The sequence below is a fragment of the Chanodichthys erythropterus genome, chromosome 13, assembly GCF_024489055.1.
Source record: "Chanodichthys erythropterus isolate Z2021 chromosome 13, ASM2448905v1, whole genome shotgun sequence".
Classification (NCBI taxonomy): domain Eukaryota; kingdom Metazoa; phylum Chordata; class Actinopteri; order Cypriniformes; family Xenocyprididae; genus Chanodichthys; species Chanodichthys erythropterus.
The window spans coordinates 18,392,020-18,405,565 of record NC_090233.1 but is presented as its reverse complement, the minus strand read 5'-3'; the positions used below and the strand labels follow the sequence as shown (position 1 = coordinate 18,405,565).

Here is a 13,546-nt window from a genome sequence, read left to right as displayed (position 1 = left end):
AATTCATACGTTTTTTGATAAATCGTATGTTTTTTACGAGTTGACAAATTCGTATGAATTCATACGAATGACCTACCCCAAACCCCGCCCCTAAACCTAACCGTCACTGGGGTTTAGACAAATCGTACGAATTCGCACGTGTGAAGTCGTATGAATTTATATGAAATAGCCACCTCGTAGAATAAGTACGAATTGGTCGTGAGATAGCGTTGGAATAGCACTCCCTCCATGAGCGTGGCCGCATTAGCGGATAATGAGCTGAATCAAGGGCGTCAGACATGTGTCTCTTTTCATACAGATTACATAAACACAGAATTTTTGTTTTCGATTTGACTTACACGATTTAAAACCTGACATTTCAATGTTTCTTTAGACATAAGTCTAATTTTTTGTGAAAAAAAGAACTGTACTTTACTCAACAAAGTGGACGTTTTTTGACCATTCAAGTGCAAAAACACATGAAAGAGAGCTCAGTTCAGTACTTGTCAGGCACTGACACACTTATCATTGAGGTGCTATTATATTTTTTGATTAAATTTGATTTTTAGTTTTTCATTGTAATTTTAGTTAAACGTTTTAGTATTTGTGTTTATGTATTTTTGTTTTTGCTTTTAAATGTCTATATAGTTTTTTTTTATATCTGTTTTAGTTATTTTAGTACATCAGGTTAAGCTAAAGCTTAGAAACTAGATGAAATAAAATAACAGGGCAACAGCGTTGCGTTTCCCGCAGTTAGATCAGCATGTTACACTTCAAATGTGCGCATCTTCCACACAGGACAGCGGTCCTGACTGGATATCTTCCCAAATCGTCCATCTCTATAATTTTCGTCTCGTTTTTATTCACTGACGAAAATTACAATAGATTTTAGTCATAGTTTTAGTCATTCAAAACGCAGTTTTATTTAGTCATCGTCTCGTTTTCGTCCATGAAAAAATGTTGTTGACGGAAATTATGACGAAAATTATTCATCAACGAAATTAACACTGGACTAAAGAAACGTTGAAATGTCAGGTTTTAAATCATTAAATCAAATCAAAAACAAATATTCTCGGTTTAAATAATCTGTATGAAAAGAGAGAGATGTCAGACATTTGCGAGCCAGCTCATTATCCACTAATTCGGCCACGGCCATGGAGCACGCGCTATTCAGATGCAAATTCTGAGGTGATACATGCAACAGAATGTGAACGCACGATGTGCGTCAGCTCGGAAAAAAGCATCAAGCTAAGTCAGTTTCATGTACTTTTCATCATTTTGAGATGCGGTGAGGAATAATTTCTAAAGGATTTACCTCAGAGGATGAGCATGACTGGATTCAATTAAATTTCGAGGATCAACTAGATCAAGCCGATGATTGTGAATGGTAAGTTTTTTTATTCTTAAGTTCTTTATTCTAATCGTGATATAGTGTCTGTGAGTATTAAACTGCAAAAAAACTGTTTAAATAAGAATCCTGCAAGTTTTGTGTGTCTCAGTGTTAATTAATGGAGCAGATCGAAGCGCGGTTTCGTTTACAACACACAAGTTACATTAGTAAATTGCCATTGCTATTCCCAAACTATATTGCTATACTGAGATGAGTGAAATCGATTGAAATACGCAATAATTACTGAAATAAAATGTGTTAGCAATGTATTAAACTGCACATCAACATTTAGGCTCTATAATATAACAAATATATAAAATGCCATAGGGGTAATATTAATGTTTAAATGCTTTGCATCACAGAAATACATTATATTTTAAATGATATTAAAATAGAAAACCATTATTTTAAATTGTTATAATATTTCACAGTATTGCCATTTTTTCTGTATTTTTGATAAAAATAAATGCAGGCTTGATGAGCATGAGACTTCTTTCTAAAACATTATAAATAGAAATGCGTCCAATCTTTGACTAAAAAAATTTCTTCACATGATCTGCAATCAAATCAAGTTTTCTGTTAAGAGTGGACATTATATTAACATTAATACAATAGCTGATGTGATCCTGTTATCAGCATGCTCACAGAAGGTTTTTTCTTTTATCTCACAGATTTGAGAATCATAGTGACCAGATATTGGCCCACACTGGACATTCTGAATTAATTTAATGGTGAGATCACTGACTGGAAGCAGGAAAGGTTTTTTTTTTCTCCAGTCCAAAGAAACACCAAACACCTTGGAATGCCAGTTAAAAAGCACAAATGTCAGGGCATGTCAAAACTTCACCAGGGCCCCAAAAATCCTCAGACCGCAGAGGGTTAAATTGCGTGTCCGTGGCGGCCTGACAAATTTTGATGTAATTCACTCCCTGAAAAACATTTAAATATGCCATGAAGTACCAAACATGCTAGAAACATGTTAAATCATGCAACACTTGGCTAAGTGCTAATGTATGCTATTAATGCCATGGAACAGGAAGTTGTTGTAAATTAGGCATACAATGTCCAATCTGCCCCAAACTTCACAAGTTTGAGAAGAGCCCTGTCCTGAACACATCTACATGAAAATATTCAGTTATAGTAATAGCGCTACCCAATGGCAACAGGAAGTGACATGTTTAACACTGTGATACACTACTAGCAACATACTACTGTATAAAAATATGCAGTTGAGTACTAAACATGTTAGAAATATTCTAAAACATTAGCTGAGTGCTAAAGCATGCTATTATCATGAACAGGAAACAGGAAGTTGTTGTAACTCAAGCATACAATGTCCAATCTGCCTCAAACTTCACATTTTTGATAATTATCCTGGCCTGAAGACATCTTCATGCCAATATTTAGTCATATCACCACCAGCTGGTAGCAGGAAGTGTGGCAAATACAAATGACTGACATTGTCCTCCTATATTTATATACTTTAATGCATATTTGCTATTTTTATACACTTTAATTATACTTTAATTATATAATTAAATGCATACTGCCCACCGTGCTCTGTTTCCTGAAGCCACTGGGTGGCGGTGGCACAGGTGCTTGAATTTTAAATTGTAATAACATTTCACAATATTACAATTTTTACTTTATTTTGAAATATGCAACCTTGTTGAACAAAAAACTTTTTTCAAAACATTTAAAAAATCTTACCGACCCCAAACTTATGAACAATAGTGTAAATATAGATAGATATATATTTACAGTGTTCCCAAAAGTATTCGACTTTTTTTTACATATAAAAATACAAGAATTCAATTACATTAGAAAAAATATTAATAAATATTCTGCAACAAATAATGCCAAAGCTTTTCACAGAACTAAATGCACTTTTCTAAACCAATGGTTCAGTTATCTTAACCAGCTGCTCTTTTCAGTAGATCTATGAAGTCAGTTCCCCTAAAGTTCACGCAGGTGTAACAAGTGTAACATGTATCTATATTATTACATCTATTATTTATTAAACAATTCAAAACCAAATCAAACTTGTTTTTTTTGTGTGTGTGAAAATCTTTCTTTAAAATAAGTAATAAATATCACTTGGTTTGATTTTCTTACATAAAGATTAAGAGCAAATGTTCTATCGACCGCTTCTGTGACAGTGCCAACTGTTCCATCAACAGTTTTCATTGTTTATCTGTGCCAGCTGGGGCAAATCTCTATACAAAACACCGCTCACAGAAACCTAATTAGTAAGGACTTCGTCAAAGTAAACAAAACAAATCATAGGCTGGGACAAGCGATTAAAGGAAGGTTAAATGCATACACACAGGCTTGTGATCTCCACACTGGAACTGAGTGATCTGATGTGGAGGACAATGAACAATGCCCTTCCTCCCCTTAAACTATGGAAATAGATTACATAAGAAGAGGAAAGTCCTTAGCGTAAAATTAAAGAGTCAGAGGAGGAAGCAGGACAAGTCTCCATCACCATGTTAAAAGAATGTGTCTTGCCACTGATGCTTATGTTTATGCCATGCATAAACAGAGAACAAATAAATCCCAGATGTGTGAGCTGAAGGGACCATAATAGAAGGAGTGCATGTATGATGGTGTATGCGTGTGGTGGACTTTCAGAAGATAAAGTCTCCCTTCTAAGTTTGCACTTGTTTACCAATGTATTTCATGTCAACATGTTTACATTTTCATCCGGTTAGAGGCATATGAAACACCATTACACTATCACCACTATACATTCACACTATCACCAATAGTTTTGTATGATTACAACCAAGTCACAAAAAAAAAAAAAAAAAATCAAGTTTTTTTTTTTTTTTTTACAATGAAAATGAATAAAAATAACTACAACAGCAAACTTGTTATTGTTTTATTGTGTTATTAATAATTACCCATTTTTGAAAAATGAATGCTGTGCACATTACTTTCCCATTCTTAATTTTGCATATTTCATTCTTTTTATATTTCTTTTTTTAGTTTTAATTATTATTTGTATTATTTAATTATTTATTTTAATATTTTGTATATTTTCTTAAAGTTGGATTCAAAAGAAAATTTACCCTATTTATTTTAAATATAACTAGATGAACAACAACAACCGATGGATAGAATCAAATCCCTGTCCTACAGTTTTCATTTCTGATAATCTGTTTCATTTGGATGTACATCACAATATGGAAGAAAAGATCTGTCGCTACTTACGTTACATAGCAACAGAATTTTTTGACGAGGTACTGCACTTTCCATGTCTCCTTAGAAAATGTGTATATACATATATTTACATAATTACTGTATATTACTAATTTGTGGCTAATTCAATTACTTTATTTATTCACAATTTACTACATATTGAATGCCATGTACAGTAATTCAGTATGGGAGTGAACATGAGATCAAGCCACATGCAAATTTGGTTTGTAAAAAACAGATTTCATGCATCAACAAACAATTACACATTTTTTTTCCCTACCTGGCTTCACAAAGTCCATTAGACAGTAAAGTTGAGAAGCAAACACACTTTAAGGGTTATAGTTCACCCAAAAATGAAAATTATCCCATGATTTACTCACCCTCAAGCCATCCTAGGTGTATATGACTTTCTTCTTTCAGTCAAACACAATTGGAGTTACATTAAAAAATATTCTGGTTCTTCCAAACTTTATAATGGGAGTGAATAGTAACCTCGATTTTGAAGCTCAAAAAAAGCACATCAATCATAAAAGTAATTCACACGGCTCCAGGGGTTTAATAAAGACCTTCTGAAGCGAAGCAATGCGTTTTTGTAAGAAAAATATCCATATCCCGTCTGCGTGTTCACGAGAGTCGAGTTCCGCTGTATGACGTAGGATGTAGTACGTAGGAGTAACATAAGCTTAGGTGAGAGTAGACGTCTCTCGCTTTTCAAACAAATAGGGCCGGGCAACAAACTCAAGCTTCTCCAACATTTATCTTTAAAAATCCCCATTTTAGACTTCTAATTCGTGACCGGTGCTTTGTTTTACTCTGCTTCTGCGTTCATCAATACGTCATGTGTCAGGTCAAAGTTCATTCTTCTGCTGGAATTGACTCGCTTACGGAAGCCAGTTTATAAATTAATAAACATGGATATTTTTCTTACAGAAATGCATCGCTTCACTTCAAAAGGCCTTTATTAACCCCCTGGAGCTGTATGGATTACTTTTATGATGGATTGATGTGCTTTTTTGGGCTTCAAAATCAAGGTTTCTATTCACTCCAATTGTAAAGCTTGGAAGAGCAAGAATATTTTTTAATATAACTCCTATTGTGTTTGACTGAAAGAAGTAATGTACACACAGGATGGCTTGAGAGTAAATTATGGGATAATTTTCATTTAGTTAGAAGATTTGAAATTTCTCCACTGGGAAACGGATTCATAAATTTAACCATTAAATTCTTATTATGTTATTGCTGTTGATACTGAGTGCTACTAAATAAGCCAAGATAGCTTAGTGCTTACTCAGTTTAGACTTGATATACTTTTAAAACATCTGACAATTCTAGTTTTGCTCCAAAACAAACATAGTCCAAGATAGTCTGCATCTACATTCTAACATCTACTTCTTACTGTTTTGCACTTGTTATGTAAACCTTAGCTACAGAAAAAAAAAGATTAATATATTTTTTTCTCTTTTGACCTAAGAGTGTCACTTTATTTTGCAGACACAGATGCTCTTCCAGGTAACTATGAATATATGCCTCCAATTAAAAAAAAAGAAAAAAAAGTTCCATTTCACAGTCAATGCCAAAGGACAGTACTCCTCCCAAATGGTCATTCACCTCTAGCTGAGTAAAAGAAAAAGTATTTTTTTCCCCTGCAGAAGCTGGCCCCTTTTCTCTCATTCAGTAAATCTGTGAGAGGGATTAGCAGAGAATAAAGTTCAATATAAGTTTGCTATTACAACCAAGGACATCTACAAGACTGATACTCAGTAACAGATGTGGTTGAAAGTCTGAGTTTGTTGATGTTGAACGAACATATTCCTATTGCTCAGACAGGTGGCAGGGAATGGCGTGTTCAAAAGCCCAGTTATAAAGGAAAGAAAAATAACTCCATTTTTAGCTGAGAGAATGTGATGTCAACTGTTTTATAGTGGTCTTATCCCTAAGATTTATTTTCAGCCAATTCCTAATGCTAAAGATTCCTAAGACTAATTTCCTTTCAATTATGCAAGGTTTTTTATCTTACACCATGCCACATTATGTCAGCACATGGTGGAGGAGTAGCAGATCTTCTTGTCTCCTGTGCTGTACCAGTTTAATTATGGTTTACCGTTTTCAGAACAACCACTGGGTGTTTCTAGTCCAAGGCTTCTTATTGGCCTTAATGTCAATATTTTTACAATTTAATAAATAAACGCAAGTGATGTTTGCCCATACAAAGTTTAGTATGCAGGATTTTGTGGATGGTTGCCAGGATGTTGCCATGCAGCTGTTAAGGTGTTCAAAATGTTTTTCTTGTGTTGTTATAGGGTTGCTAGGGCATTTTAGGAGGTTGCTAGGTGGTTACTTACTGGTGTACATAAAAAGAGTCAACCCCCTCAAACCAGCCTCCAAACCAGACTAAGCTTGTCTTCAGTTGACATAGCTGGAATCCCAGCCTGACCAGCTTCAAGTCAGCAAACCAGGCTTTAAAAAAAGGGATTTTTTTTTTGCCCGTTTTATAGTCCGGCAAGCAAAATCTGTCAGTCTGATCACCCAAAAAAAAAAAAAAAAAAAATTGCTCACCTCTTCTCAAAAAGCCACACAATTTGAGATCATTCACATTTGTAGCACAAATGTTTAATGGTAACACTTTACAATATGGTTCCATTTGTTAACATTAACTTCTGTACATTAGTTAACATGAACTAACAAGTAAAAATACTTCTAAAGCATTTATTAATCTTAGTTAATGTTAATTTCAACATACTAATACATTACTAAAATCAAAAGTTGTGTTTGTTTATAAGTTTGAATGGACCTGAGTTAACGTATAGTAACAAGAACTAACATTAACAAAGATTATTGTTAGCAAATGTATTGTTCATTGCTAGTTATTGCATTAACTAACATTACTAATGGGACCTTATTGTAAAGTGTTCCCAGTTTAATACTTAGTGTAAGGAGTTAGTTAAAATCCATATACCCAATTAGAAGCAATAATAATGATGCTTGCCTTAGATGTTTTGCTGGTTCAACTATGTCTGAGAACTTTGATAAGTAAGGGCAACTGAGCATAGAGCAGCAGCTGAGTGTGGGAATATGAGTAAGAAGAAAGGAATCTGGAACTTGTAATGACGAATGATGTGGAGTCAGCTCTACAGAAAGCATTTCAGGACACATCACAGAAAAATACTAACATATACATGGCATGCAGCGGTTCACTGTTCACAGCTTGGGTCTATAAAAAAAAGTACACAAACCAACTGACAAATACGGTGTATAAACGACCGTTCCCAATGAACCTCAGTGAGAAAGAGAAGGGGTGGAGCAGCACAATCTCCAAGCAGACGTTAGTAGCCTACGCTTGTCCTATTACGACACATTGTCCAGATGTGCCAGAGTCCACATCTGCCTTTTGGATTGAAAGACTGTACATGGATTAATATTTTGGAATTAAAAGCATAACTCAATCCCAACCGATTGTTACCTGCTCATATGACCAAATGTGTCACTGCTACTTACTGTACATGTGTTACTTTACAGTACATTTGAGTATTACTTTTTTTCATTTGTTTTATTGTTACAAGATTTTGTCTCTGGCCAAGACCCATGGAAGGAATAACTTTCTGGTTTGCTGCCAGCAGTAATTTAGCACAAGTAGTGTCTGCAACTATTTTCCACAAGCTTTTAATATATTTTTTTTATTTCTGTGGCTGTGTGATTGGAAACACATGGAGGCAGAGAAAATGCCAGGTAATTCCATTACTTTACAATGTTTCAGGGAATCGTTTTGATCCAAACGTTCAAACAAACACATTTAAACACCATCGATTCTGAATATATGTAAAACTGCTGATGTAATATGATGTGCATGTATGGGTCTCTTTGTGCGTGTTGTGTGACTGCGTGTGCTACTCAACAGCACATAAAATGACTTCTTAGAATCATGAATGCCAGTGTGCTGTATGCCAAATTTTGAAACCCAATTGAAAATGTCACTCTGCCTCATCGGTGAAAGTTTCCTAAAAGCTTAATAGCAAATTTGGAGAAAGTGAGTATGGACGTCTTTGCAATTTGGCATTAGTCAGATTGTAGCAGACAGACTGAAAGTGTTAGCAAAGGGACCTGGCAGAGTCAACTTCATCTAAGCGGTGTAGACTGTGTATATGTTCACTGGAAATATGAATGTTTTGAAACAGGCCTTCTGCCCTGGCCAAAGTGCTGTCGGTTCATTTGATTTAGTATCCATTTACCTCTTTTGTTGCACTATAATGACACCTATTTGGTCCTCTTAGGTAAAGCACATTTCAAAATAAAATACACATACTACATGGAGGTAAACCACAGTATTTTACAAGGAATTTTCCACAGACATCCCTTGGAATTGGAATACAATGAGGTAATGCACTGGCTATCCCATTCATAGCAGTGTTTGAGGACACCAAGGTCAGGTGGACATGTCTGAAACAAATTGGGTTTCTCTCCAGAAAAAGCAGAGGAAATGCTCTAAGCTTCCATGAGGCTTTCTACAAGAACCTTTTCCAATGGGTTTTCACACAACTGATTTTAGTCACAGTTGGAGAACCTGTTTCACATTTACTGAGTTAGACTGATGTACCGCCATTCCGAATATGTAGTGGTATGATTTCATGTGAGGGATTACTTTAGCATCGGGCTGATAAAGCAATAATGTTTCCTGGAAAAACATAATGCTTTGCTGTTTGAAATTAAGCGTGCTAAACAATTCAAAACATCTGGGTTGGGAACTACTCTTGGATCCGTTCTGTGACGTGACCTTGGTGGAGTCTCCCTATAGCAGATCAATCAAAGAATGCCTCTTACCTTCCGACCAGCTTGACCGGGTAGTCCAGGTAGCCCTAATATCCCAGGGTCCCCCTATAAAGAGGACACTGAAAATTACTTCTGGTATGATAAATTTGGCATTTTAAACATATTCAGACACCAAACAACTCACTGCTCCCTGATTCCTGAGAACTGGAACAGAACAGGCTACAAAACTAAAAATATTTAAAAACTAAAACTTATGTTAGGGTGTTATCTCATTCTTCTTCCATTTTCTTCCTTGTCTTGAGAAGGTGAAAAATTGAAAGAGAACCTTCACGATGACGGCTGATTTTTTTTTTTTTTTTTTTATGTTCAACAATGTTGACAAAACTTAAAAATATAGTTGTGAAAAAGAGGAATATTGTTTTATATTAACATCTTTCATCTGTCAGGACATAAACATACATAGATATAGTGCTCAAAAGTTAAGGGTCTGTAATATATATATTTTTTTTGAATGAAATTGAATACTTAAATTCAGCAAAGGAGGCATTAAATTGATCAAATATGACAGTAAACATTTATAATGTTACAATGAATACAATGAACAATGGGGGATATGGTAACACATACCTTTATTCCATTTGGTGCTCTGCCAGGTGAGATTCCAGGGTCTCCCTTTTTCCCCTGTAACACACAGAGGACAAACAACTAATACTCACACAAAATATGTATGTGGGATCCAAACAGAGTATGCTATTTTAAAAGGCTTTTAAATTAAAAGACTTTTCAAACTACCTACAGTGACATACCAATCACCCTTGTTTTGCCTATTGTGAATAATGTATACATCACACAGGAAATGAGGCGGTTGCTGGGGAGTTATTGTGACCCTTGCTCTCAAATTAATTCCAAACAGAAGACTGTAACAGGATTCCTCTCTGGATTTTTCTATATAGTCTACATGGATAAGAGTAATGAAGGCTTGCTAAGGAAAGGAGTGTTGTTTACACAAGAGAGTGACCCATGTACGCTTGAAGAATAAGTTTATAGTAAGTCTCTGCAATGACACTGGGGTTCACACACCACATTCTTCTGCCTTTTCAGGCAATGGGATGAAGCCATGCTTCATGGTTGTTTTAAAAACATCTGTTAATATATTTTTTTCTCCAATTAATCTAAGTAGAAAAATTTTGCAATGAATGCAAAGTTGTTGTTGTTTTTTTTGACAATGTTTCCGTCATTGTTTTTGCATCAGTTTCACAAAAGTAATCACACTCTTATTCATCATTTGATGAATTACTGCTCAATGAATGATAAATTTACAGCTATTTCCGAGAGAAAAGCCTGCTTAGAATCCCACAACAAACATACTGCAACTAGTGTTAACTCTGTGGGTCTTATTCTGTCCTTTTTGTCTCATTTTTGTCCCATTTGGCAATAATAATGAAAGAGGGAAATCTTAACTTGGGCCCGCCTTCATATGGCCAAGAAAGATCTATGTTCTCCTGGTCTATTGTAAGACTGCCGCAAGCAGCCAGATGTGGTAAAATGCACAACTGTGAAAAACATGAATGGAAATAAACAGGTCCAATAATGTCGTCAAACTCATACATCATCCTGAATTTCTTGCCAGTGTTCATTAGAATTCAGCTACTCATGCTTTTATTGTTTCTCTTTTAATTTACAACAGCTAAACTGGTTACTGGTTTTCTCTTGGGTCTCAAAGTAGCCATATTTTTATTATTTATTATTTTGTAGTATGTTTTATTGCTGTCATCTTTTTAGGTATTATAAAATAATACATAAACTACCTTGTGAGATCACTGTTGTAATAAAACACAATCACTAGTTCAAGTGCTACATAACGCACATATGGCTAACAAATAGAAGCCACTGAGCAGATCAAAGCTCATGTACAGAGGTTGGACAATGAAACTGAAACACTGGCCAATAATGTTGGAGGATTAAAGCCTATATATGTACGGCCTGGTGATCAATCTTCACTGATTTTACATTCCATCAGTAAGAGCAGAGTGTGAAGTATGAATTAGCAGAGCAATAGCACAGCTGTACATAAAATATTGCAATCCACACAACATAACGGGAGACACAACAGAGTTCAAAAGAGGACAAATTATTAGTGTGAGTTTCGCTAGCGCATCTTAGACCAGGACAGCAAATCTTTGTGGTGTATTGAGAGCTATGGTATCAAGGGTAATGTTGGCATACATACCAACCACGTAGGACGAACCACATCCAACAGGAGTACGCAAGAGGAAGCTGTCTGAAACAGATGTCCAGGTACTATACTGGATTGTCTCCAAAAACATAAAACCACAGCTGCCCAAATCACTAGAGAATTAAATGCGCACCTGTCTCTTGTTTCCACCAAAACTGTTTGTTGGGAGCTCCACATAGTCAATATTCATGGTCGGGCTACTATAGCCAAACCTTTGGTCTCTTGTGCCAATGCCAAATGTTGGTTTCATTGGAGTCAACAGTGCAGACCTTGGGCTGTGGACAATGTGAAAAATGTATTGTTTTCTGGTGAGTCCACCTTCACTGTCTTTTCCACATCTGTGGGAGAATCCCCAATAAGAGGCTTAACACCCGGACTGTTGCGTGCCCAGAGTGAAGCACGGTGGTAGATCAGTGATGGTTTGGGCTGCAATATCATGGCATTTCATACTGTGCTTGATGGGCGCATCACTGCCAAGGACTACCAAAATATTCTGGAGGACAATGTGCACCTAATGGTTCAAACACTATACTCTAAAGGGGCTGCGTGTATCAGCATGATAATATATATATATATCGTTTTTTTTTTGTCTATTGTAGTGTCTTATTATTTGATATGGATGTATATTGATGTGAATTTATGTGAGACAATAAAGTGAAAATGAATTGAATTGTGGCCTAAAACCAGGTCTTTCAGTTTCATTGTCCAACCCCTGTATATGTTTAATGATCCTCTTTAAGTTTGTGGGAATCACTAAAAAGTTAAAAGACTTGAGGACAGCTTTTTATGGTATGTCCAAACAAACTGATCAATTTCATCACATGTTGCTTTTGTAAAAAAACAAGAGTTTAATTAAACAAGCAAAAATTAAATTAAACAAGGAAATTATCCCATAGTTCCAAAAACACAAGTCTAAGATGATCACATCCACAAAAACATCACAGTACTGTATTTAGTGGTACATACCTTGGGCCCGGGGGTCCCTGGAAGGCCTGGGTTTCCATGCGGACCAGGGGGACCCTACAAAACAACACATGTTCACTTGTATTTGTGTGCTGTCTTCACTATAGTTACTGTGCAATCACTGCAGGAAACTTAGGATGGGTCACAGGCCTTGACCCACATTATTGTTTTTCCTTTTGCCAAAAGAAATGGCCAGTAAAAAGATCAGAATCAAAAGGAGAGGGGCATAAAAGAGATATAAATATACAGAGAGAGAGAGAGAGAGAGAGAGAGAAAAGAGTGAGAGAAATAAATACTCATGTAGTGGACTGTTTTACATGCACTTGATGTTATCAGAGTCTCAAATTAACACTTATAAAGTGTCAATGTGAGTTGAAATTGACTTTGGCGGGTAAAAGTAACTCCCCAGTTATGAACTGCAACATGATTTTAATCACATTTTAAAATGATAATTTGACCCTCACTGATGTAAGCGACTTAAGCTAATTAAATCAAAGACAACTGCCTATTGAAGAAAACATCTGTCACATCTCATCTGCCTTTAAAAATTTTTTTCCTTAGTGGAAATTGTATTGTCAGACATTTAGTTTGAAAGCCTTAAAGTTTTTTCCCCTCTTTTTCTCAAATTGTGTCTTCCCCAAAACTCCCTGTTTTCAATTAGAAGGAGGAATAATAAATTGCATCTCAGTACCAGTGGATGAATAAAGGTTAGCAATTTTTCACTGATATAATCATGTACAAATAAATCTACAATACAATACAAATAAATTAGAACTTAATTGAAATAAAATAAATATAAATAATAAAAATTAAGTAATACGTTTTTTTAATGACTGACTTTGACTTCAGTACAGTAACAAAAAAGGGTGATTTAATTTAGCTAACAATCTGTTTTTATAATACCATACTTTCCCCCCCTCAGATAATATAAATAGACATTTGTACATGAAAATATATATATTAAATTGACATCAAAGCAGTGATGAATCCGCAGTGGCAATTCTGTAAAT

At 35.3% G+C, this 13,546-nt stretch overlaps 1 protein-coding gene across 6 annotated transcripts in view; it reads right to left on the bottom strand.

The window, feature by feature from the left end:
- The window catches only part of col27a1b (collagen, type XXVII, alpha 1b), a 147,777-nt gene that overhangs the window by 102,656 nt on the left and 31,575 nt on the right, over positions 1–13,546 (bottom strand). For all 6 annotated transcript variants that reach the window (XR_010896852.1, XM_067405535.1, XM_067405536.1 and 3 more), the window contains exons 5-7: positions 12,540–12,593; positions 9,965–10,018; positions 9,389–9,442 (exon numbers count right to left, since the gene is read on the bottom strand). Coding sequence is in view for 5 of the 6 variants with exons in the window: in XM_067405535.1 (XP_067261636.1) it covers positions 9,389–9,442; positions 9,965–10,018; positions 12,540–12,593 (162 nt within the window). In the remaining variant the exon portion in view is untranslated. The remainder of the gene's footprint in view (positions 1–9,388; positions 9,443–9,964; positions 10,019–12,539; positions 12,594–13,546) is intronic.